Raw genomic sequence first — 27675 nt, 5'->3', positions numbered from 1 at the left:
ATAAAGTCCGTGGGCAATTTAAAATAGTTGTAACTTTGTAAGTATAATGTGATAGAAAGAATCTGTAAAAAGGATTAGAAAGAAGAAACACCTACATTTTTTATCGTTCTTGTTAATTTTCAAAGTGTCCGCCATCATTACTTATACAAAGGGTAATATGATTCTGTAGTTCTCGGAAAACATTTTCAAGGTGATTTTCAGTAATACCATTAGAACATTAGAACACTCTAGGCGAGAACAGGCCATTCAGCCCAACAAAGCTCGCCAGTCCTATCCACTTATTTCTTCCAAAAAAACATCAAGTCGAGTTTTGAAAGACCCCAACGTCTTACTGTCTACCACACTACTTGGTCGCTTATTCCAAGTGTCTATCGTTCTTTGTGTAAAGAAAAACTTCCTAATGTCTGTGCAATACTTACCCTTAACAAGTTGCCCACTGTGTCCCCGTGTTCTTTATGACTCATTTTAAAATAACAGTTTTGATCCACTGTACTAATTCCCTTCATAATTTTAAACACTTCAATCATGTCTCATCTTAATCTTCTTTTGCTTAAACTGTAAAGGCTCAGCTCTTTTAATCTTTCCTGATCATTCATCCACTGAAGCCCTGGAATCAGCATAGTCGCTGTTCTCTGGACCTTTTGTAGTGCTGCTGTGTCCTTTTTGTAGCCTAGAGACCAAAACTGCACACAGTACTCATGATGAGGCCTCGCTAGTGTGTTATAAAGCTTGAGCAGAACCTCCTGGGACTTGTACTCCACACATCAAGGCACTATATAGCCTAACATTCTGTTAGCCTTCTTAATGGCTTCTGAACACTGTCGGAAAGTCGATAGCTTAGAGTCCACTATGACTCGTAAATCCTTCTCATAAGGTGTACTTTCGATTTTCCAACCGTCTATTGTGTATTCAAATCAATCAGCAATCACATCAGTTATCCTAGTTTGCAAGTCTTCTAAAGATCAAGGTTTGGTTGAATAAACATTCGTTTTCACATGTCCCCATAAAAAGAAATCCAGTGGAGCCAAATCTGGCGAACGTGGAGGCCAAGTAAATGGTCCACCTCTTCCAATCCATCTGTTAGGGAATTTCTAATGTAGAAACTGTCTAACATGCAAAGCAAAGTGACAAGGAGCACCATCTTGAAACACTGTATTCTCTACCAGTCCTAATTGTTCATTCAAGTTGAGGAATAAAGTAATTTTGCAGCATTTCTAAATAGCTATCACCCTTCAAAAAAGAAAGGCCCTATGACTCGTTTTTTTCCCCAAAGCACACCACACATTAACTTTGGGAGATTCTCTTTCATGTTCAACAGACTCGTGTGGATTTTCAATTCCCCAAATACGGCAAAAAAAAACTTCTAAAGAAAAAAAAACTATATACATCAAGCTTTCTAATCCTGTTTATGAATTCTTTCTATCACATATACTTACAAAGTTACAACTATTTTAAACTGCACATGGACTTTATAGACACCCTGTATTGAATTTTATATATATACTAGCGGATTACCCAGTGGCTTCGCTCACTGATTGCAAGGGAAAAAAATAAAATGTAGTCTATAAGTTATTAAACAGTAAAACATTAACATTTAAGAAGTAAAGATACATTGAGCACTACTGGAGTGGTTTTGGGTAAACTACATTTTAAAGGCGCTATAACACAACAGGTAAGTAGCAGATCCCTTGTGAAAGGCGCTACACGACCGCTGTGGTATAGAAATTACATTTTCTATGTGATTGTCCAAATTTTTGCCTGACAACCTTACACTACATGCCTGTGATTTACTTGTTAAAATAATTAATCACAAAAGCAACCTTGAATGTTGTGGGGTTTTAGTGACCCGAACTTGCCTTAAGGGACAGTAAGTAGTCGTGCAGGGCAATTTACAAACAGAGTCCTGCTTCGATGGCACCGATTACATTCATTTGCAAAGATCTCCACTCTCCCAGGAGCTGACGGGGGACTTGAAGTGTCACAAACAGTGCGAGAAGAGAGGACGCTGCCCAAAATTGCGAAGCTCTCGACTCGGCGGAGCAGCCCGACATTCCGCGCTTCCCAGCATCCACTTTGTTCTCACTACCCCTCGCCATTGAAGGCGGTCTCGTCTTCACATTGTTTACAGCCTTGGCGCAGTTAAAAAGTAGAAAGACGCAAAGCTGTTTTCCTCATCTCTTCTACTATCAAGTCCTGCCAACTAAAAAAAAGTTACAATGTGGCAGTATCAGTGACAGTCACGTCGACGAATAAATAAAACTTCTCTGTCAGAATGTGCCTGGTGGCGGACGGCTCAGCGCTGTAGTCCAGACAGGAGGGCTGGGAAAGGGTGACGCGGGGCGCACTTCTATGGGATTTCCGTTTCATATGTAATTTCCATATCACGTGGTCATACATAATTTCCATTTCAAACGCAAAAAAGTACAGCGCAGTTAAAAAGTAGAAAGACGCAAAGCTGTTTTCCTCATCTCTTCTACTATCAAGTACTGCCAACTAAAAAAAAGTTACAATGTGGCAGTTTCCGCGACAGTCACGTGGACGAATAAATAAAACTTCTCTGTCAGAACGCGCCTGGCGGCGGACGGCTTAGCGCTGTAGTCCAGAGATGAGGGCTGGGAGATGGCGACGTGGGGCGCACTTCTATGGGATTTCCGTTTCATACGTAATTTCCATATCACGTGGTCATACGTAATTTCCGTTTTAAACGCGAAAAGAATTTTATATACTGTATATAGATATATACTGTACATATACATATATTGTGATGTGTGGGTCACAGACTTGCATGAGAGAGAAGGAGGTGAGGTTTCAATAAATGGAGGGATGGATATTCATATATACAATGGTAGGTACAACAAACAGAAAAATGTTTGGAACAAACTAGAAAAAAAAAAACTATGTAAGAAAACAAAATGGCAGAAATTGGAATAATTGTGCCTTTTCAGAATATTACTGCTTACCTTGCTTGTCTTTCAGTCCTTAGTTGCTCATTAAGTTCTTGAAGATTACGTTTATGCTTTTCAATGTTCACCCTAAAAAGAAGAAATATTACAACAGACTTAGAAATACTGTAAACGTGTATTAGTGCTACATCAGACAAGTTGAATCCACACTTTTTAATGTAAAGGTAAAAGCCTTAAAACTAAGGAAATAAATAAGCAAATAAATATACTGTGTATAGTTGGTATTACATCATAATGTTCAGAAGTTCATGCCATGGATGTGTGGCTTCTACTCCCCGTACCTCAGATTTCCACCTTCATCCTCAAAAACATGCTGGTTAAATTAACTGGTGACTCCAAATTAGCTCTGTATGTGTACGTGTGTACGAGTGTACGTGTGTGCATGTGTGTCTGGTGCCCTGTCCAGTGTTGCATCCTGCTTTGTGCCCAGTATGTCCAGGGTAGGCTTGAGCTCCCTGTGACCCTGAACTAGATAAAGAGGGTCTGAGAATGGTATTGTTGTGTTATTTGTCATGTCAGAATGTAGGTTTATTATGTATACAGTGGTGCGTCGTAATTCGAATGATTCTAATTTCAAATGTTCCAGAGTTTGAATGCTACTACTGTAAGTTTTCTTGGCACCTCCTAAAGACTTTCACGTCACATTAACTGTTGACTTCTAATTGATCCTGTACTAATGACTGAACCCTTTACAGGTTTCCACCTTGTGCCCAGTGTTTCCAAGAGAGACTCTACCTCAAGATCCTGAACTAGATTGTCAGGTTAGAGAAACGACAGATGGATATTGTTCCCTGAACAAACAAAAGTACTTCAGGTGTCATGTTATTTTTAGATAAATAAGGAAATTGATTACAACAAGAAAATAACTTACAGTCTGTTTTCAGTTAGTTCTGCAATTTCATTCTGTAATGCTTTGGTGTCCATCTTAAGCTTGGCAATGTTTTCCATATTGTCTTCTCTGCAGCGTCTAGACATTTCAAGCCTAAGATAAGACAAAATGAAATCATGAAAAGATTGTAAAGACTTTTAGCTTGACAGTTTTACTCATTGTAAAAGTAATGGGGCATAACATTGTTGTGTTTAAATAAATAAATTAGGATCTTTAGAAGAGAAACTTATGGAAGCTTATTTCTACTGCTCAAAAACTTTATCGAGTTATTTCACAAAAGTATTATGTTACTTCACAATATTTATTGCAGTATTTCACAAAATGTTCATGTTATTTCAAAATAATTATTTCATTATTTCTTAATAATTATAGCATTACATTGCAGAGATATTGCCTGCTGTTGCCAGTATCATGAGGCAGGTGTCTGTTTCGCTTGTCTGGTGACAGCTATTGAGGTAGAGCTTACACACACACACACCACCTTCAGTCACATGACAAGAACTGAACAAATGTCATTGGTACAAATTTCTTTTTTAGGTAGGAATAAGAGGTTAGGAGCACTCGCTGATACAGCGCATTGCTGCACCAACTACATGATGAATCAACTCAGGATCCCAGATTGGGACCCAAGTGTAGCCATGCAATGGGTGACACCTCAGCACCACACAAGTTCAGATGAAATGGAACCAGTGTAAGGTTTTTAATGGTGGCTGGAGTGCCAATTCTACCACCAACCCCCAGGTTTTTCCCTGCAGGTTGGAGGGCCTACATGGCGTTTATGGGATTCAAACCAGCAACCTTCCGATTATCAGTGCAAATCCCTAGCCTCAGAACCACCACTCTGCCCCGGAATAAGCTTCTACAGAAACTGTAGGAAAGCCGCAAGAGTGAAAAAAAATAAAGAAAATCCATTTACTTAAAAACGTTTTAACAATACCTGAACAATTAGCCATTGCTTTTACAGTAAATGCATTAAAAGTTCAGCCTTTTTAAGTCAATACTTTAGGTTCGTTTTTTTATTTGGGGGGAAATACAAATAAAGAAATGTATTACTGGTTACTTATATCCAAGTGTATCTTTGACAAATTGTTTTCTTTTTCTCTTCTGTCTTCATAGATGCCACTTAGTTTTGCCATGGATTGTTGATATTCAAGATTCTTTTCCTCAGCTTCTTTAATGTCTCTTTCAGCCTGCACATAATAATATGACATACAGTACATAACATAACATTCTCATACCACTAAATCCAATTTAGGGTTGTAGATGAATAACAGTATAAAGCTTTAAAAAAACTGTTTTTATTTTATTACATTAAACAAGCACATTATTATTAGTAATTTAAATGTCATATAGAGAACTACAGTATACTGTATATGCTATTTAATTAATGTTAGTAATAATCGCCATCTTAAACCTTTATCCCAAAATATTTTATTTATTTATTTATTTATAAAGCACTTTAAAAACAACATCAAGGCTGACCAAAGTGCCGTACAATAAAAAAAAAAAAAAAAAAACCCCAACATATCAGACACACAAAACCAAAGGGTAAATGAAACAGAAACACATAAAACCTGAAGAGATTCTTAATAAAAAGTATACAGATAGCCAACATATCATACTGGGTTAAAAGACAGAGAGTAAAAATTAGTTTTTAAATAGGATTTAAAGGCAGCTAGTGAAGGAGTCTGCCTAACGTGCAATAGCAAATACTTCCAGAGTTTTGGGGCTGCAACTGAAAAAGCTCGATCACCTCGGAGTTTTCATTGTGCCTTGGGAACGCGTAAAAGCATCTGGTCTGCTGACCTGAGAGAGTGAGATGGTACGTAAGGGTGCAGCAGTTCCAACAAATAAGAGGGGCACGAATTGGAAGCCAAAATCGGGGTAATGTGCTCATGCTTTCTTGTGTCAGTTAAAAATCAAGCAGCAGCGTTTTGCACCAGCTGTAGGCAAGCAATGGAGGCCTGGCTAATTCCAAAAAGAAGCACATTGCTGTAATCTAGACGAGATGTTATAAAAGCATGTATCACTGTTTCAAGGTTGCGCTTAGACAAAACAGGCTTGATTTTTGATAGCTGCCTCAACTGGAAAAAGCAAGATTTTACCACTGCGTTCACATGGCTATCAAGTTTTAAAGTGGAAACCATTTTCACACCTAAATTTGTGATCATGGATTTCTCACATTGAGCAGCAGTGGAAAGGTCGATGCAGGGGGTCCCGCTGGTGCTATTGGGTCTAAATAGCATGTTTTCCCACAGCAAGTAATTTCTTGCTTCTAATAACTTCCAATGGTTTTCTTATCATTATCCTGCAGTAAGTATCTTTAGATTTATTTAGATATTATTTAGATATGTCCACAGCTAAAGCTGCTAGGGTGAGACCTGGGGCCTCATGCTAACGCCGTGCATAGAATTCACACTAAAACATGGCGTACGGACAAAAGTTGAAATGTGCGTATGCACAAAAAATTCAGATGCAGAAAACTGTGCGTAAGCCAACTTCCACGTACTTCCGCTACATAAATCTCGGTCTGCGTGAAATGTAACGCTCATACATGCACCTGCCGCCCCTCCTAGACTCCTCCCAGAATTACGCCTCTTTGAATATGCAAATCAATATAAATATTCCCTTAAGTTCAGCGTTCTGTGAAAAGACAATGGCAACAGCACGGGGAAAAAAGAAGAATTTCAGCGAATGCCAAGTGGAGGCAAGGAAAAACGTACTATTTGTTGGTTTAAGCAGTTTAATAAACAACAAAAGAAGTTGATCGAAAGTGGTCAGATATCAAAGTTTCTGTCAAAAGGCAAGTGTAGTCTACCATCTGAGTGTCATATGGAAGCTTATTAGGGTACAAAGAAAAGAAAAAAAATAGGGACACAGTGGAAAAAAAGCTCAAAATGTCAACTTTAATGTCGAAATTTCCACTTTAATCACATAGTTTATTTTGTCATCTTAAAATTGTTTAATTTACTAGTTTCTCAAATCCCATCATAAGTAAAGTAGCACGTTAAATCCTTTGTTTTGTATGTATTCTTCTATTCACTCTAAGTATGTGAATTACTACATGGTTCTTAAACGGGATTTCTCTTACGCCGACAGGACACAGAATACATTACATTCATGATATTACAGCTTTCTGAACAAATTAAATACTAAGATGTATACTTGATATCATTTTCATGATGACAGGAATTAAAGCATGTATTAAAAATGGGGCCACAGTGGCCCAGTGGTAACGACAAGCTGGTGACCCGTTCAGAGATTGTTCCTGCCTCCCGCAAGATGCTTTCTGCGCCATGCGTGACCCTCAAAATAGTTTATTGCAGCAATACTGTCTCTTTCAAACGTACTAACCCTCAATTCCTGTCCTTCCTTTTCTTTCTCCAAGTAACCAATTGCCACACAATAAGTTCTTCAATAAATGTAAAACCATCTCTAAGCTTAGAACTCCGATTCTTCAAAGCTTTTAAGGAACATTGAAATATCTTCATAGTACATGTTTAATTATTCCATCCATCTATCCATCCAGGGTTGCACCAGTCCCAGCAAGCATACAGCACAAGGCATGAAAAACCCCTGGATGGGGCACCAGCTTATCACTACCGCTGTCTACCATAGCCACACGTTTAATTATTAACAGTATACATTATTTAAATGAAGTTAAAAATGTATCTGTATAATGTAATATACATAATTTACTGAATTTCATCTTAAAAATGATATCAAGAGCTCCAAGAAGATAGTGCCTGGAAATCTAAATCAAATTAGAAGCCAGTCATCATCATCTGTAAATATGCACTCTCTTCTATTGAATTGAATTGAATTGAATTCCTTTATTGTTATTGTATGGTACAATGGGATTCAATATGCAAATGCTCCATAAACTTATTTTCCTATACAATCCTATACAATGATAAAATAACAGTAATAATAATAATAATACGATAAAAAACAATGAAAAATATACAATATGACAGCATCAGTGGCTCAAGTTGTGCAATATTACAACTGTAGTGCAAGTTTACAGTGAGGTACTTAATTTCTTACTTATAAGTACAAACAGTTCTACCGGGAGCACTTGAAGGACTGAATGAGTGCATTTATATCTCTTGGGATGAAACTGTTTCTAAACGATGAGGACCCTACAGGAAAGGCTCTGAAGCATTTGCTGTATAGGTGAGGTTCAAATAGACTGTGGGCATGGCTGAGGCAGCATGTGCTAGAAGCTGTATTCCGATAATTATCTCCCCTCTCGACACAATCTGTTGTAGAGCTTTCCGATCAGCTGCTGCATAGCTGTAATTCCACACTCAGATATAGTGGGTTAAAATACTCTGAGTGGTGCACTGAGAGTAACAATGCTAAAGGAGCTATGGTATTTGGAACAGTTTGGCCATTCTGCGCATCATTATATTTTTACAGGTTGATTACAATTAGATACCTTCAACTAAAAAATGGTATGTGGTTAATTTCAGTGTATTTGATGAAGATGTGTCAGGGACGTGAATCTAAAATGTAAAGGGAAGCCACACAGGACAGTTAGTACTGCTTTGACGCTGGGAGCCGCCAGTTTGCAAAACTGAACCAAAAACATGCATATGCAATGGTTTGAGCTGGTGTGAGAATGTGCGTGGCTTTACGCCAAGTTTAATTTTTACATATCGTGATATGAGTGTGGGAGCGGGCGTATGCAGCATTTTTGTGTGTACGCACCTGTTTATACATAAGACCCCCGGTGAGGGAAAGCTGTTGGTATAACGTGGCTGTCTTTGCTATACAGTTAACTCAGTTTTCAGAAAAGAAAAAATCCCTTCCATTAGTGGTCAGTGTTTTTGGTCTCTGGGTATTGAAAAGTTGTGCAAATCAATGTTTTCACGTACGGTGTCACACACATGCACACCGGACACAGTTTACAGGCTCAAATACTTGTATTTCCTCGCTAGACCAGAGGTTGCTGCTGTCCTCTAACCTTTTCTCCTGTTTTAGCAGCAAAAACAGGCCACGAATTAAGAAAAGGGTTAGAATGAAAACCTGCAGCCACTGCGGCCCTCCAGTACTGGAGTTGGACACCTCTGATTTAGAGTATTTACTGTGACAGTCACACAGATGTTTTCCCTTCTGTATGCATTCAAATGCCTCTGTTTGGATTAGAGATGCTGATCATCTTGCATTACCACCATAATAAGGTATTTTGTGCTGTCTCATGAATGAATAGGGCTTGTCTTTTTTTGGGTCTGGAGTTAACAAAACTATGGGAAGGATATGTGTGCCACTCCTCATTATAACTGTTTTTACTTCAGTCCCCAGGCAAGAAGAACCCAGCCAATCTAGAAACAGCTGAAGTCACCACACCGAAACCCTCTGCTCCATCCTCAATATTAACCCAACCCTTACCAAGAAGAACACAAACAGACACTGTTGATATAAATGATTCTGGAAAGCCATCTCTAAGGCTTTGGAACTCCACCAAATTACAATGGGAAAGGAAGGGATTTTTCCCAGGAGAGGTTGGCCTGCCAAAATTACTCCAAGGACATAGCAGCCTAAAAAACATTAATCACACTGCATGTCTATCTTGCCTTAATAATGGCCAGTGTCCATTACCTCACAATCACTGGGAAAATGGGCTTCACTGGAAATTTTTGAATAACATGTGTCCCATTATGTCTGGCAGAAAGCAAACACGGCATTCCATATTACAAACATCATACAAACAGTGAAACATGGTTGTGGTGGTTTAATATTGTGGGGATACTTTGCTTCCTCAGGACCTGGATAACTTACTATAATTAAAGGAGCCATTCAATTTTGTATCATAAATCATAAGGAAAAGTTCAGTAACCTATCTGTGATCTAAAACTATACAGTATTATAGTTGAGACGTGCAGCAAGACACTGATAAAAATACAAAAGCAAGATCACATCACAATGGCAGAAAATAGCAAAATTAAACTTCTGGACTGGCCTATGCAAATTCAGACCAATACCCAATATGAAACCACTGTCCTGTGAGGCGCCTAGCTGCTGTCTCTCAGAGGCTTGTCTTCTGATTCTGCTGTGGCTTTGGGTCTTCCAGATCTGTTCCCGTTGGATATTCCGTTAGTTGTGTAGGAAACTGTACTCACTGACTCCTTGGCATTCTTTCCAAATCCTCTAAAGGAAAGACCTTCATTTTTAAGTGTTATAATGCTCTGTCAGTCTTCCTTTTGTTAATTGTCATTTTATTCCATTATGATAGCAGTACAAATGAAATGTTGTCTAAATAATGCTTCAGAATGTGTAGCAACTCAGTGTTTTTATACAGACAAAGGTCTGGAAGTAATCGCCAAAGGTTGGGACATCTTTAGCAATTGCTTGTCTCAACTTTCAAGGCTTAATTAACTTCCATTGCTGTAGAAATGCTGCAAGTTGTTAAACTCACTATTTGTTTACCTGAATTATAATTTGTAATTAAATTACTTGTAAGTATTTGGTAGCCTAAACTCTTTTTTAACCTGTGGTTGTTTACTGCTTAACATTTTGCCATTTCAGAATAGTTGGACTTGAACTGCTTAAATTTCAATACAAACTGGAAAAAAAGGGGTGTTCTAAAACCTTTGACCAGTAGTCTATATACTGTACAGTAGTTCCTTTCCACATAAAATAAGATATTAATACAAAGACTCTCATACATTTAAGAAATACTTTAAAGAGCGATCCCTGCCCCTTTCAGTAAGCACAAACATCACACAGCCAACCCAATGAAAGGTTTTGATGGTTTTAAAAATGACAAGAACTACCTTTCTGAACGGCCTGCTTTTATCATCATAATCAGATCTCCATTACTGTGGGCTTGTTTGTTTATTTTTATATATTTGTTGTACCCAATTGGGGTTTTGAAGATTAAAGATTCAATTGATAGTGTTAATGTGCCCAAACACAATGGGCTAAAACAGGGGTGTCGAAATCCATTCCTGGAGGGCCGCGGTGGCTGCAGGTTTTCATTCTAACCATCTTCTTAATTAGTGATCAGTTTTTGCTGCTAATTATTTCTTTTAATTAGCTTGACTCAGGCCCCTTAGTTGTTTCTTTTTCCTTAATTAGCGGCCAAACAATAATGAGACACAAAACAAGCGGCCACATGAGCAGCTCACCTGTGCCCATCACACAGAATCTGAAAATAGAGAAAGGTGGAGGTCTCAGTAAGGCTGATCTCTCAGGTCATCAAAACATCTTGATGGTGTTCTTAGAAAAAAACATAAAATCATCAGTTTTGGAAATGTCTGCTGTGGCAGAATGAATAATTAAATAACGGGTTTAATTAACAGCAATCCTCGGCTTCTCATTAAGAAACTGGTTGGAGTTTGAAGCCCCAGGTTAAGCTGGTCATCTGTTGGCTCGTTTCACATCTCATTTCTGTTTGGCTGTCATTTAATGAGGAAACGAATCAATTCAGAGGACTGAATTCTTCTAACATGGCTGTTAAAATAAAGGGGAAAAAAGTGAATTAGCAGTGAAAACTGGTCACTGATTAGGAAAAGGGTGAGAATAAAAACCTGTAGCCACTGTAGCCCACCAGGCCTGGAGTTTGACACCCGTGGGTTAAAAGGTCAACAATTAACATTGTCTCCTCAACTGAGTTTGCTGATAACACAAACCTTCAAGAACGATTTTGCTTTCTAAAAATATCTTTCTGGTTTTAATAATAATAATTCATTACATTTATATAGCACTTTTCTCAGTACTCAAAGCGCTATCCACACAGGGAGGAACCGGAAAGCGAACCCACAGTCTTCCACAGTCTCCTTACTGCAAAGCAGCAGCACTACCACTGCTCCACCTGTGAGGACATGCTTTTGAATGCTTCATTTGTATTTTCAACTACAATTTTTGCATATCGCTGTGGTTTTGTCTTTATCGATCCCTTTGATTTTCACAGCTTCATCTCTTGCTTTGTTTATTGACTACATCTTTTCTCCAGATCATTTTATTTTTTCCACCTAGTCCCCTCTGGCATAACATCTGCAGAATTAGAATTTCACTTACACTGTTGCCAAATGTGCTAAGTGAGGATCGCCTGTGTATGTGTGGTATATAAAAACACTCAAATTGAAGTTTTCTGTTTTTTTTTTCTTCATGCTTTTATGTGGTCTAAAAAGCTACTCATGAACCATTCCCACTCCCAGTGACCATTTCCCTCATATGTGAAGTACGGCACTTCTAAGGAGTTTCAAATCCCCCCAGTTAGGCAAAAGGTCAGCTTGTCTTTGATGAGCATTTTGAAAGTTCATATTGGGTCAATAAAAGCTCTTGGTACAAAACAATCTGAGATTGTAAAAAAAAAGGTAGTAGTGAAGGGATATTGACAGCCATTACCTTTTAAAACAGCCACTTTGAAAAACATCTTACATGATGGTGTCATTAGCTCTAGTCTGTGCAGCAAATATCCTAATGAACGCTGCAGTTATGTGCAAATGAATCCATATTTCATGGTTACTGGATTGTACAGCCACTCTACATGCATTCACAAGGCATACTGACGACAGAATGAATCAGTTTATGTGTCTGACTACTTCCATTTCTATGCATGAGTGAACAACTGAATTGCTATTAGGTATCTGACAAAATGTGCAGACTTTATCTCACCACAAACATGAGAAAAACATTCCGTATACTCGATGTTGGATTTTGCATATAACTTGATAAGTATTTTGTATATCTTTATTTGAATGTTAGGCAAAGCAATATAATTTAGTGTTACATTAGTGAGAAGCATTCATGTTTACCCCCCACTTTACGACTGAGTCTCTTTGAATTTTACGACAGAGTTGGGGGAGAAGTTCCTGAAACAAGTTTGGCTAATGTTTCTCTGAAGTCTCTCCCTTCAACCCCCGCAAAAAAGCCGGGCTGCCTAACTGCCACGCTTTACATTAACATATGGTCTTGGGGGGTGGCAGGTGTTAAGATGTTTTATTTCCCCATTGGTCTGAAGTATGGCTGTTTGGAATTGGCTTGTGTCAGAAGCCTTAAGTACCACAACGCCCTATTGGCTGTAGGGGTTGGACAGACTATAAATTATAAATCTATAAATAAATCTATAAAAAAATCTATAAATTTACTTGGTTAACCTCACTCTCTCTCTCTTACTAACATCTGATGAAGAAGCATCTCTCTCTCTCTTACCAAACTGGTGAACTGAAAGGACAACACAATGGAGAGCACAGCTCGGCAGCCATATTGAAACAGGCATGTGGCCAGCTGACCACAAATGATGCCTTAACTAGAGACATTAAATAACTAACAAGTCTGTGTGCCGCCTGAAACTACACATCACCATTTAATCAGGTTGTATGGTTGCCAATATTCAAATGTACTTTGCATATTGTTATCATTTATGAATATTATCAATAATACATTATTTTATGTGTAACTTAACTCCTGCTTGTTTTTTACTACACCTAATTGCCTGAAGTTACAGATGTAGAAGGAAAGTTGGGGAGAAGTGATAGATAGATAGATAGATAGATAGATAGATAGATAGATAGATAGATAGATAGATAGATAGATAGATAGATAGATAGATAGATAGATAGATAGATAGATACTTTATTAATCCCAATGGGAAATTCACATTCTTCAGCAGCAGCATACTGATACAATAAATAATATTAAATTAAAGAATGATAATAATGCAGGTGAAAAACAGACAATAACTATGTATAATGTTAAATGTTAACGTTTACCCCCCCGGGTGGAATTAAAGAGTCGCATAGTTTGGGGGAGGAACGATCTCCTCAATCTGTTAGTGGAGCAGGACAGTGACAGCAGTCTGTCGCTGAAGCTGCTCTTCTGTCTGGAGATGATCCTGTTCAGTGGATGCAGTGGATTCTCCATAATTGATAGGAGCCTGCTCAGCGCCCTTCGCTCTGCCACAGATGTTAAATTGTCCAGCTCCATGCCAACAATAGAGCTTGCCTTCCTCACCAGTTTGTCCAGGCGTGAGGCGTCTTTCCTCTTAATGCTGCCTCCCCAGCACACCACCGCGTAAAAGAGGGCGCTCACCACAACTGTCTGATAGAACATCTGCAGCATCTTATTGCAGATGTTGGACGCCAGCCTTCTAAGGTAGTATAACCGGCTCTGTCCTTTCTTGCACAGCGCATCAGTATTGGCAGTCCAGTCTAATTTATCATCCAGCTGCACTCCCAGATATTTATAGGTCTGCACCATCTGCACACAGTCACCTTTGATGATCACGGGGTCTATGAGGGGTCTGGGCCTCCTAAAATCCACCATCAGCTCCTTGGTTTTGCTGGTGTTCAGTTGTAGGTGGTTTGAGTCGCACCATTTAACAAAGTCATTGATTAGGTTCCTATACTCCTCCTCCAGCCCATTCCTGATGCAGCCCACGATAGCAGTGTCATCAGCGAACGTTTGCACGTGGCAGGACTCCGAGTTGTATTGGAAGTCCAATGTATATAGGCTGAACAGGACCAGAGAAAGTACAGTCCCTCTGTATATACTACAATACCTTATAAACAGTGGTAAGTCTGTGAGATTTGAGGCATTCTGACGGAGGCTACATATTAATAATACAAAAGGGGAAAGTAGAGTAAAATATTACTCTATCAAGACAAAACATTCGCTAATTCTCCTTTTTAAAAACTCCTCATTCAATTCAGAGTTGCAGGAAGCTGACAGCTATCAATGCAACACTGGGCACGAGGTGGGTACTAACAATGGATGACTTGCCATTCCACGCAAGGTCCACTCACGTACCATGCTCACACTCACAATGGGCTAATTTAGAATCGCCAGTTACCATGACACACAAATCTTTGGAATGTTAAAGGAAAAAACCTCACAGGCAATGGCAGGGTGTGGGTGGTGGAAAAATGACTTGGGGGGGTGTATCGATTGCTTTATTTATTTAATGATTTAACTTGATTGTTATTACAACTTATTTTTTAGCCCATACCTGTGCAAGGTCCACACGTGGAGGCATACACCAGCTTAATTAGATTGCTGGAGAAGCGGCAGATGCGGTAAGCAGCTGGCACCAGCTGGAGTTGAATCGGGTATGAAATAGCAGGCTAGCGCTGAAAAAGTGTTGTGTTCCATTCTGGAGAAGGAAACTGAGAGAAAGTGATCACTGGTGGGAGAGATAGCAGGATAAAGGAAAGGGAAGCATTGGTTTGGCTGACCACCTATTAAAGCACCAGACCAAGTGCTGCGAATGCTCTGTGCAGTGGCTGAACTCTCATTGGTTGAGCTGCACAACTGAGGAGAGGGTGTGAGAGAGCTAGGATTTGGTCTTCTGAATACCCAGAGGGTAAGGCCCCCCGGGAACCAAGGAAGTCATTAGCAGTGCAGTTTGGATCTGTGTGATTGGTCAGGAATGCCAAGAGTTCAAACAGTGAAGTCTCCCGCTGTCCTGACTAGGACAAAGAGAGGAAATGAAAGGATGTAAAGGTTTTACCTGTACACTGTTTGTGATTTTATTTTTTTAGATTATTTCTGGATTATTTATTTGCACCCAAAAGACACCATTCTACTTTCCTCGACTCTCATCTGATCACTTGTCCTCTAACCATTCATTTTCAGACTAACTGTGCTGGAATCCATTTGTGTCACGTACATTTGAGCATAAAGTGGGCTTCAAGTAACAAAAATAAAATTCACTCTAAAATTCTGGACAGACAATGAACATTTATAAGAGCTGCAGATGCCGCAACAAGGAAATATGCTCTGACATGGAGGTGTTATTATTTACAATGTACAGGTTTAAGGTAAAGGCGGTACGGTGGCGCAGTGGTAGCGCTGCTGCCTCACAGTTAGGAGACCCAGGTTCGCTTGGGTTTCCTCCGGGTACTCCGGTTTCCTCCCACAGTCCAAAGACATGCAGGTTAGGTACATTGGCGATCCTAAATTGTCCCTAGTGTGTGCTGGGTGTGTGGGTGTGTGTTTGTGTGTGTGTGCGCGCCCTGCAGTGGTCTGGCGCCCTGCCCGGGGTTTGTTTCCTGCCTTGCCATCTGTGACCCTGTAGTTAGGATATAGCGGGTTGGATAATGGATGAATGGAGGTACAAGTAATTGACTAAAGGTTGCCAGAGGGGCATACATTCAAAATGAATGTCAAACCTCCATTGACATATTAAATGAAACATCACAATAATGAGAGAGGAAAATGCCTTCAGAAATCACCATGGAGTGATGTCGTGGATTTTAAGACTGTGGCCTATCTCAGCTGGACCTGGATAAGCAAAATGATACCATCGCTGGTAAAATGAACAAATGGGCAGTTTGTGCAGAACGTTCACATGAAATTGCTGTCAAAAAAAGAATGCGCTCAGAAACAGTCTTTTGAAGGCAGAAGAAATTGATAGGCTGTGAATTTCATGTCTGCAGGCTTAAGCTGCAACACCATCCTCAGAGAATACATACAAAATAGTCTTTATGTTTGAAATGGAAAAACGCATCATATAAAATTAAAAATAAAAAGGTTATAACACCAGCTTCAGCAGTCTTGATCTGAATCCTGGTCCAGTTCCCCAGAGTTAACAAAATCCTGTATCAAAGGGAGAACTCTTTGATAGAACCCAGAAGATGTCCAGGTTAGGTTAACTGGTGACTTAAAACCAGCATAGGTGGAGTGTGAGAGAGTGTCATGGACTGACATCTTGCTCAGAGCTGACTACTGCTCTACACCAAATGTTGGGATAGGCTACAGTCACAGTAAACCCTGATTTGGATAAAGAAGATACCAACAGTGAATGTATGTGTGCATATCAATTTCAGGAAATTCTTTAGAATAGCAATAGTTAAATATGTACTGAACAAATTGGAAGAATCTTCTATAATATGTAATGTGAGCTTTAGAGGCGAAATAAAGAGCAGAAAATTTCAGCTAAGCACATCAAAATTTACACCACCAAAAGAAGATTTGTTTACAAGGTAAGTCCATCTCTGAATTAAAAAGGTAATACACTGAACCCTCGTTTATCACGGTTAATCCGTTCCACACTCTACCGTGATAAATGAATTTTCGCGAAGTAGGATTCTTTATTTATAAATCGAATATTTTCGCAGTTAGAGTATAGAAAACCTGTTTACGACCTTCTAAATGCATTTTCTAACATTGTTAGAGCCCTCTAGACATGAAATAACACCCTTTATTCACCATTACACTCGTATTATCCAATATATTAGACAAAATAAGAGAAAATAAGACATATTAGACATTACAAATATCATATTATTATTGTACTGTACATTTAATTACACACAGTTCTTACACACAACCACTAACCTATGAAAGCACAAGCTCAGTAGGAGAGTCTTCGGGTGGTGCAGTATCTTCAGCAGGTGCGTCGTTGTCTTCTTCTGCTGAAGCAGTACTAGGAGTAGGCAGTGGGTGTCAGGGTGCGCGGCTGAAGAACATCTTGATAGGCAGTTGCTGGCGTTGTCTTTTCATATGCGTGAGGAGGCTTTTGTAGGGTATTGCCATCTTTGATCATATTCAAGAGTTGCACCTTCTCCTGGATGGTAAGCATCTTCCTCCGGCGCTTAGTTTTATTGTCAGAAGGCTTAGAAAAAGCAGCATGTTTAGGAGCCATCGTGGGGCTTAGATAAAAGTTCTCAGAAAGCGCATGCGTAGTGACGTAAGCGTGTATGAGAAAAAATCACGATAGAGTGAAGCCGCGAAAGTCGAAGCGTGATATAGCGAGGGATCACTGTATCTGATTATGAAGCGTCAAATCAGGAAGAAGAAATGAAAGTAAAAGTGAAAACTGAAATGGTTAATTCTGGTGCTGTTCTGCAGTGTAGAAATTTTAGATAGACAATCAGTGCTGGTGTAATCATTTTGTCCATGTGTTTCTGAGCCCTTTTTGTCAATGCTTACTTCCCATTATAAGTTTGTGGGTCACTGAATCCAGTTCTGTCATTGAAATTTTGCTTGGATGTCAATTTAAATTAGATCTTTTCTGGGCCTATCTTTTTTTTGTTCCTGGATGTCACCATCTTGAAGCTCCATTGCCAGGGTGCAGCAACTGTGTAGCATAACACTTTAAAAGCAAGCGCCACAGATCCATCTTCATCCGGATTCATGGATAAAAAGAAGGAAAGACTTCTTGCAAATGAATGGTTTATGTTTCAAATCATCTTTTTGATTATTAGACTTAAGATTTATGGTTGACGACTACAATTTTGTGTTCTTCCTTCAGGTTTGGTGAAAAACAGCATGGACCTTGATTACTGAAATTTGGTTTAAGTTGTTCCTTCTCCTGGTTACCTCCATTTGTTTTTACTGCCATTCTCTACATTATGCATAATCCTCTACACATGACAATCAGCTTGAACTTGAAACCTTTGAAGAACCCTGCTTGTGTTTTGCTGTGCTCTATGGCAAAGTGAAAACTCAATGACAGATTGAGAATTCACTAGTGTAGAGCAGGTACTCTGCTTTTGCCCATTCCTAATATTCCTGAATTTCGTCAGGACACAATTGTACCAAACTTTCATTTAAACACACATATTGGTACTGGAGATGATCTGCGGCAAAGCCAAAAGTAGTGTATCTACTACACTGAATGGACTGGTCAAAAAAATACCATATCATATACACTTTGGCTGCACAGTCTTGTGCTGCGTCCATGTTATGTTATATGTCAAGTCAAAGTTGCGATGTTTCACTTTTAAACATCAGTGTGGTTATTTGAATTTTTGGTTTGGAGAAATGCATGGTGGCTGTTGATTTGTTACTTGGTCTGTTAAGAAAGGCAATTAAAGATAAACCGTATGTTTTTATAGAAATGAAGTGCATGACTAAGAGGCTATACTAATGTATTAAATGTTTACCACTTTGCTCCAAATGCAATTAGAACACAAAAATGGTATTTCTGGCTGACCAAGTTACATTTTTTATTTTATACAATGGACTAAAGGTGAAAGGTCAGCATTACAACTTGGAGAATTAGGATACCTTTGTTTTCGCTGCATTGTCTCTGACTTGTAGCCTTGAGTTTGTTGGGCATTCATGTGAAATTTCAGACTCAGAAACTCAGATTTACTGTCTGTATGATTAGCATGTGAACACAGCATTAAATACTGTACATCCTAGGGGAACTACAACTCCCAGCACTCAAACTACAAATTGGAGTCATGTGACAGGAACTAACAGAGTTCTTTATTAGATAGATAGATAGATAGATAGATAGATAGATAGATAGATAGATAGATAGATAGATAGATAGATAGATAGATAGATAGATAGATAGATACTTTATTAATCCCAAAGGGAAATATTTCTTTATATACAGCATATCACGAGGTAGTAAGGACAATATTAAATTTGTATTTGATGTTGGACTGAAATATCATTTTGCAGTTTTCTGCAAATATACTCTGAAAAGTTGATTTTACTATTTAAAATCATCTTGGAAACATTGATTAGAGAAAGCTGAACAATTAATCTTCAGTTTACAAAAAGAGAGAAATGTTTTTTTTTTCCTTACATCTTTTGTTATAAAGAGGGAAAACGTACAAATGACTTGGTTTTTCCTTTAGCTACAGTGCACTCCATAATGTTTGGGACAAAGAGACATTTTTCGTTGATTTCTCCCTCTGTTCCACAGTTTAAAATTACAAATTAAACAATTCAGATGTGATACAAATGCACATTGCAGACTTTCGTTCAGGGGGATTCGCATACATTTCGGTCAGACCATGTAGAGATGACACTTTTTTTACACACTCCCACCATTTCTAGGCACCATAATGTTTGGCAATGGCAGATCTATTAAAGCAGTCATATTCAGTACTTTTTCTTATAGCCCTTGCACGCAATGACTGCTTGAAGTTTGTGATTCATAGACATTACCAGATGCTGAGGATCTACTCTGCTGGTGCTCTACCAAACCTCTAATGAAGCCATCTTCAGCTCTGGCTTGTTTCAGAGGCATGTCGCCTTATGTTTTCCCTTCAGTATATGGAAAGCTTGCTCAATTGGATTTAAATGGAGTGACTAGCTTGGCCATTCGAGAAGTTTTCATTTTTTTTAATCTTTGACAGACTCCTGTGTTGATTTAGAAGTATGTTTGAGAAAATTACCTTGTTGTAGGAGGAAGCGCTGTCCAATGAGTTTAGAGGCATTTACTTGAACCTGAGCAGTTCCACCATCAATGAAGAGAAGTGTGACAAGGCCTGAAGCAGCCATACATGTCCAACCTGTTACACACCCACCGCCATGTTTAACAGATGAGGTGGTATGCTTTGGATCTTGGGTAATTCCTTTTTGTCTCCACACTTTGTTCTTGCCGTCACTCTGATGTAGGTTCGTCTTTGTCTTGTCTGTCCACAAGACCTTTTTCCAGAATTCTGTAGGCTCTTTTAAGGACTTTCTCACAGACTGTAATCTGTCCATCCTGTTTTTGTGGCTAGTGGTTTGCATCTTGCAGTGTGACCTCTGTATTTTGTTCATGAAGTCTTCTGTGGATAGTTGTCTCTGACACATATACATCTGCCCCCTGAAGACTGTTTCTGATTTGTCAGACAGATGTTTGAAACTTTTTCTTGACCATAATGAGGATTCTTCTGTCTTCAGCAGTGGAGGTCTTCCTTGGCCTACCACTCCGTTTGCGATTACTGAGCTCACTAGTGTATTCTCTCTTTAATGTTATTCAGACAGTTGATTTAGCTAACCGTAAGGTTTTACCAAAGTCTTGAATGGTTTCCTACTTGTTTCTGAGGCATTATAATGGCTTCTTTGACTTTCCATTGGCACAGCTTTTGTCCTCATGCTGAACAATGGCAACTACAGACTCCAAAGAATAGAAGCAAGCTGTGGTATCTTATGAAGCACAACTGAGGAATCACAAACCCATGTGATGCCAATTGTCCCAAACATTATGGTGCCCTGAAATGGGGGAGACCATATAGTAGAAGTGTTGTCGTTTCTACTTGGTGAGATGAAAATGTATGCAAATCCCCTTACATGAAAGTCTGCAATGTGCACTTTAACCACGCCTGAATTGTTTGATTTGTAATTTTAAACTGTGGGGAAGAGGGGTAAATTAAGAAATAATGTGTCTTTGTCCCAAACAGAACTGCTACATTCTGTTGATTTCATTCCTTTTTACCAATTACACTGAGCCTGCCCAATTCTACAATCACCTTACACAGTAAGTCTGCTTCTGTCAGCTCATTTTTACCTGTGTAGGCTCTTCAAAGTTCACTCCCTAGTAACTGATCATGAATTGAATGATATTGTATCGTATCATGTTACACTGAAATATGCTCTTGTTTTTTTTGTAATGTGTCTTTTCATGTTGCTATATAAATCACTGACTCCTTAACTAAAAGACTGGTGGATGTAGTGGCGGCCAGTCCAGGATCCCCTGTACAGCAGTTCAAATATCATCACCACATTACAGCAGATGTAGAGAATGTCGGTAACTAAACTGTGCAAGTCTTTTTTTAAGATGTTTGAAATAATCCCCAGCAACTCATAGACAATCCAGCCTTCAGCCAAAATAAAAAAAAAAAAACATAAAAAAAAGAAAAGACGGGGAAAAAAAGTTGAATATGCAAATAGCGTGTTACCTTTAAGTTTTTGTCTCGGAGGTTCTGTGCTTCTTTTTTAAACCTTTCAGTCATTGAAGCGATTTCATTTGTAAGGTGTACTCTGTTCAGACATAGAATTTTTAAGATTTTTATTATTCTCTTGCAATGTACTAAATTATATATACATAGTAAATACATATTTAATATATATTTGTATTTTTAGAAAATCAAACCTACTTTTGTTGTAACAGATCTTGCATCTTCCTCTGAGCATTGCTTAGTTCTTCATTTTGGTTGCTGCGAGAAGATTTTAATAAGGAAATAGATTTTTCTAAAATTTTAACACACTGAAAGAAAGGGGAAAAAATAATGATAAAAAAAGTATAGTACATAAGAAATTTGACCAACGAGAGACCATTGAGCCTGTCATGCTCATTTGTTTTGCCAATAGCTACGTTGTCCCAATATCTCATCCAGATTCTTGTTAAACATTGTGAAGGTTTCTGCTTCAACTCCATGTCTCAGTAGTTTGTTCCAGATTCTCACAGCTCTTTGTGTAAAGAAGTGCTTCCTGACTTCTGGCCTACATGCACTTCTCATTTATTTCCTTTGGTGTACTCGACTACATGATTCACTGTTAATTTGTAAAAATTCAGCTGGATTTGATAAAACATGCAAGTATATTCTGGATGATTTGATTCACACTCCCATCACTGGTGCTGCAATAATATTTCTTTCACTTCAGTCATATTGATCTGACAGAGGACATTAAATTTGTCTGCAAATATATTTTTTTGGATTACCCTAGTTAGACGTAAGCTGAAAACTAAGTCAGATCTTAGAATTATGTCATAAATGTATTGCACAGGCTTTTTAAAATATTTACTTATAGAAAGAAATACAGGTAGTCATTGACTTACGACCACGTTCGTGTTCCGACGGACCCATCGTAATTCTATCTGGACGTAAGACTGATTGGTATATGTATTCAGACCTGACGGTATGTACTGTATATTACTGTTTAGTAAGTCTCTTAAGACATACTGTATTGTTTCTATCTTTTTTTATCATCATTCTTAGGACATTGTGTAGATTTTCTATATTTTCTTTTTGTGTAAATTGTTTTTACTCTCTCGTATAAGATAGATAGATAGATAGTTAGATAGATAGATAGATAGATAGATAGATAGATAGATAGATAGATAGATAGATAGATAGATAGATAGATACTTTATTAATCCCAAGGGGAAATTCACATTCTCAAACTATTGTAATCATCCAGAAATTCAATGTGAAGATTTTGATGAATCTCAACGTTTTAGACCTCCCCGAGTCTGAAAATACAATTTTTGGAATTATGCCTGTGTGTTTGTCTGTGTGTTTGTCTGTGTGTTTGTCTGTGTGTGCGTGTGCGTGTGTGTGTGTGTGTGTAAACACGATGACTTGAGTACGCTTTTACTTAGGTCAACCAAATTTTGCATACAAGTATTAGGTACAAAACATACATTTCTATCAACTCTGGAGATATTTCCGCTAACTGGAAAGTGGTACTTTACCTTTTATTCATGCAACTGCAAAGTCTGACTTATTCAACTTTACTTTTATAATAATTGTCCAATATATTATTAATTTGATTTGATTTGTTGTTGATGGTTCTTTAATGTACAGGGTGCGCACAAAGTCCATATACCCCTATCTTCAGTAGCATTTACAGGAATAACCATGACAATTTGGTTCCTGTGGACATCAGCCCAAGTCTTCCCGGTATTTCGAGGTGTGTTTCTGACATCCCGTCTGGTGCTGCCACCTGCTGCCGCTCAAGAAATCGCAACAATGTGGCGGTTGTTCCAAGACGAAGCGATGGGTGACAAAGGTGTTTTCACGATCGAGGAGCGTTTGGTGACCACTGTGTGGGTTCATGATCGGCCTGTTACTGGGAAATCGATCAAAAATGTCATGGATGACTTTGTTGTGTGTTTTGGGAAGGCATTACCGACAAAGAGGACGTTGTTGCAGTGGGAGAAGAAGGCTTTTGCAGCAGGCAGCGTCCGAGATGCGCCGCAAAGTGGAAAACCATCCACAAGGCATGAAAAGTGTGCAGATGTGGCAGAGTCTGTCCAACGATCCCCAATGAAATCCACTCGTAAACGTGCTGCTGAGTTGGGAACAGCGGAATTGACAATGCGAAAACAAATCAGACAGGACTTGCAAATGAAATGTTGGTGTCCATTGCCCATTAACAAGTTATCAGATGCCGACTTGGCCAGACGTCAGGAAGCTTGTGATCTGATGCTACACCAATTTCCAACAAATGCTGAGAAGGAAAAGGTAATGTTCTCTGACGAGTGTGCGATTTATCGCAGCTCCCGCAATCGAAACGTGTTTTTCTGGGGAAAAGAAAATCCACATTTCTTTGAAGAAATTGAGCATAGCCCACCACACGTGATGCTCTGGGCCAGAATGACAGCACAGCATTTGTTTGGCCCTTATTTTTTTGATGGTTCTGTTAACCAAATCAGTTATCTGGAAATGCTGAATGGCTGTCTCATCCCGCAACTGAGAAACCAGGGCGTCCTTGACAGTGTTTGATTTCAACAAGATGGGGCACCTGCCCATTTCGCAATCACCGTGCGTGATCACCTCACTGATATTTTTGGGAATCGTTGGATCAGACGAGGGTCAAATAACAATCCCGCTCCTCTTCCGTGGCCTCCGAGAAGCCCTGATCTCACAACTCCAGATAATGCACTCTGGGTGTGTTTATCAAAGAAGACGTGCGGAAGCGCCATTATTCATTGAACGATAAACTGAAACATGCCGTTCGCGCAGCGTTCCAGAAAGTCACCCTGCAAATGTTGCAGAACATGAGCAGGAGAACCTGGCGGCGCATTCGGCTATGCAGAGATCATGGAGGGACCCATACAGATGTTTTGGATTCCTAAGAGGTAACCTTTAGCTTTCAAAATCCTCCCAAAGATAGGGGTATACGGACTTTGTGCGCACCCTGTACATAATAATCAAATATAATCATTGACTTGCGGTTTACTCCTCAAATATCCATCCCCCTATCTGAGTATACGAGTAAGTCGAGGAGAGACCACTCCCGATTTTTTATTTTAATATTTTGTTTCATTATTACTGTAGGCTCGCATGAGTGCCGAACCTTTAAGAGCTTCACAAATTCTTTTTTTGTCGGTGTTATGTTACGTCATCCATGTGAGCCTTTCCCAGTGTCCATTGTCTTAACTGGGTGATTAGGAATTGTACCGGCAGAGTCTGAGCACTCATATTTTTTTTTTAGCATTTCACCTATTAACAATAAGCATTAACGGATAAAGGATTTCAGCGTGGTTGCATTACCCCTTCATGGTAGTTTGCACAAAGTGGCACATTGTGAGTCACAACAACGAAGCTTTGGAGGTTAACTGGATTCAAAGCCAAAGCACAGCAGTACAGTGCGTTCGGGGAACACCAGTTACAGTGGGACGACTTAAACTCACATACAATCACATTCACTTACTTTCTACCCTCGTACTGCTTGATCACCTTCATTCTTGTGTTGAAATCAATTGCCTTTTTTCCTGTAATTGTAGGAGAAATGTAACTGAACGTAGTGAAAACCGCACCAGGTAATAAACTGAGATTGAAATGAATGAGTCACGGATAACGGAACTAGCGTGGCAAAAACTGTCATTCGCTTGTGAGATGTGGTAGCAGTCATAAGTCAAATAGTCAAAAGACACATAGGTCGTAAGTTTAACAATTACCTGTATTCTAGATATACATTTCACTAAAATCAAAAATGCAATCCATATGCAGAATTGGTATAACATAGCATCACATTTTTAAAACTGCTTCATCTAACTCAGGGTCATGAAGGAGATGAAGTCTATCCTGGTAGCACTGGCCACATGGTAGATAAGGAGGCCAATTACACACATACAGTACCTACACTCACACTCATTAAAATATGAGATATGGAAATGATATCCAAAATGGAGGACACATTATAAAATACAGTGAGTGGACCATGTTCTAGAGTACTCTAGTTCTTCTGAAACAAGCTGATGTCAATGGCAAACAAACATTTCAATGAATCTGTAAATGTTTTAGCCTCACCTTTTGCTGGTCACTTATTTGGTCCTCGATATCACATAGTTCTGAAGTCAAGTCATCCATTCTTTTTTTGAGTTTTTCTTTTTCTTCATTCCGATGCTGCAGTTTAATTTGCAGTTCACCTATCTGTTTTAAATACACAAGTAAAAACATGACTATGTTCTCTTTGCATTATTCAAACAGCAAAAAAAAAATTGACAGCGTCCCGAATTTAAAATACGAGTATTAATCATAACTGCGTTTATTCTGTTATTTAAGATCTTCCTATACAGAAAATTTACAATCGACAGATTCTATGGACTGTCCACATTTACCAATTGTGCCCACCAGGGGGTGTTGCAGCACTCAAAATCCCAGACACAACCTCATATACACAAGTTCTGGTAAAAATAAAAGGTTAATTAACACAGAATAATGTGCAGAAAGGCTTCACAAATGTCATAAACCAATCACAATTCTTTCTTTCTTTCTTTCTTTCTTTCTTTCTTTCTTTCTTTCTTTCTTTCTTTCTTTCTTTCTTCACCTCCACTCCTTCCAGGTGAGTTTTGTGCTATTTCTCCCAAATTTTATTCCCCTTAGGTGAGGTTGAGTGGTCTCTTTATCTTGGACCTGGGAGAGCATAGCCCAATGGAAGTACTTCTGGGTCAATCAGAGGTCCTACAAAGTAGGGATTATGAATACCATCAACTCCCCTGGGCATCACTGAACCCCCAAAAACCCCAACAGTACCCATCTGGCTGCCTCACGGGACTACAAGTACCAGCATGCTCTGCAGGCATCCATGTGGGAATCCTAAACGAAGGTGGCTGCCACCTAGCGCATTGGGGGAAAAAGTATTTAGCAGGGCTAATCTCCCCCAGTTCTCCATTGTACCAGCCCACCAGCCGGGTAAGGATCATTGTTCAATCCCATTTGGGATGCCGCCCATGACAAAGTATGTGCAACTAAAGTAAGATATAATGCAACATGCAGAGACAAACATGTCAGTATGTGAAACTCTACATTTCAGATATATGATAACCTCCATACTTGAATTTTTAGAAGCACTAGTGTAGAAAGATTATTGACTTAGAGTCCAATGTCACAGTGAAGTCATAATTTAGAAAAACCTGACATATCCTGCTCTACACCATGTTAAAATGTATGCACCTTGGATGTGCAGACCTTAGCTCTCCACAAAATTGCATGTATTTTACTGCCAAAACACGCTCTTTGAAGTTTACGTATATAAGAGTGCTCAACAATCCAATCCAGCATGAGTTTCTATGTACTTTATATCACCTTGTGAGAAGTAAGAAGAACCCGACAGAATAGGGAGAATTACGTGTACCCAAGGAGGCCACTTGAAAACCACATCTTCTTTCAGTTTCGCCTCACTTTTCTTCATTGATTTCACATCTCATTTTCCATGCAGCTTGCCACCTCGATTCTCTTTCCTCTACAGGGCAGCTGCCCTTCTCTGCTCGGTACTAACCCCATTTGTACAGCCTCGGCTTTTACAGAGGCGCTGTTCTGCTTGTGTTGAAACAGACTGGGGCAGGCACCCTTAGCCCCAATGAAGGCGTTCGGAGACTCAGGACAGACAGCAGAATCAAGATTTATTGTATGACGCACATACAGACTCAACTCAGATGGAATAATAAGCCCCCAGCAATGGGCACCTTTTACTTTTATTACAATTCTTATTATTTCAGCCATTATTTTTCCTCATCTGACTTCTAGCATTCCATTGCTCTAGTCCTGCCTCTAATTAATTCCACCAATAATTCTTAGTTGAGGGGGTGTCAAACCCTGCTCTGTCCGTCTTATCTGTTTGATAAGGGATATTCTCTCCCCCTATCATCTCAGCGCTTGCTACCATGACTTACAACCAAAGAGTTCACATTCCCTTCTCTATGCGAGGGGTCCATTCTTTGGCTATCTAGCATGTCTGACATTTGGCTTATGCAAAACTGGTGTTTTCTAGCTCATATAAAAATAATAAAGAATATGTAGGCATAAGTCTTTTTAATCCTAACTCTTACATCTTAATGCTTAGTATAAAACAATGCTTACTTTCTCATGTGCTTATAATACTTTTCTAGCAGGTGTAAATTACCAATTTTAAGAATACAATTTTCTATACTTGCAGCGTATTTGCATGTGCAGCACTTCCCATTTCTCCATG

At 39.0% G+C, this 27675-nt stretch overlaps 1 protein-coding gene across 1 annotated transcript in view; it reads right to left on the bottom strand.

Annotated features, from left to right (window-relative positions):
- Positions 1–27675, bottom strand: part of ccdc175 (coiled-coil domain containing 175) — a 57952-nt gene that overhangs the window by 17030 nt on the left and 13247 nt on the right. The window contains exons 6-11 of the mRNA XM_028821281.2: positions 25512–25634; positions 21630–21739; positions 21432–21513; positions 4906–5042; positions 3835–3945; positions 2961–3032 (exon numbers count right to left, since the gene is read on the bottom strand). Coding sequence (XP_028677114.1) covers positions 2961–3032; positions 3835–3945; positions 4906–5042; positions 21432–21513; positions 21630–21739; positions 25512–25634 — 635 coding nt within the window. The remainder of the gene's footprint in view (positions 1–2960; positions 3033–3834; positions 3946–4905; positions 5043–21431; positions 21514–21629; positions 21740–25511; positions 25635–27675) is intronic.

The sequence above is a fragment of the Erpetoichthys calabaricus genome, chromosome 16 (genome assembly GCF_900747795.2).
Source record: "Erpetoichthys calabaricus chromosome 16, fErpCal1.3, whole genome shotgun sequence".
In the NCBI taxonomy this organism is placed as follows: domain Eukaryota; kingdom Metazoa; phylum Chordata; class Cladistia; order Polypteriformes; family Polypteridae; genus Erpetoichthys; species Erpetoichthys calabaricus.
The sequence above is the reverse complement of the archived record's forward strand: the minus strand, read 5'-3'. Positions and strand labels throughout refer to the sequence as shown.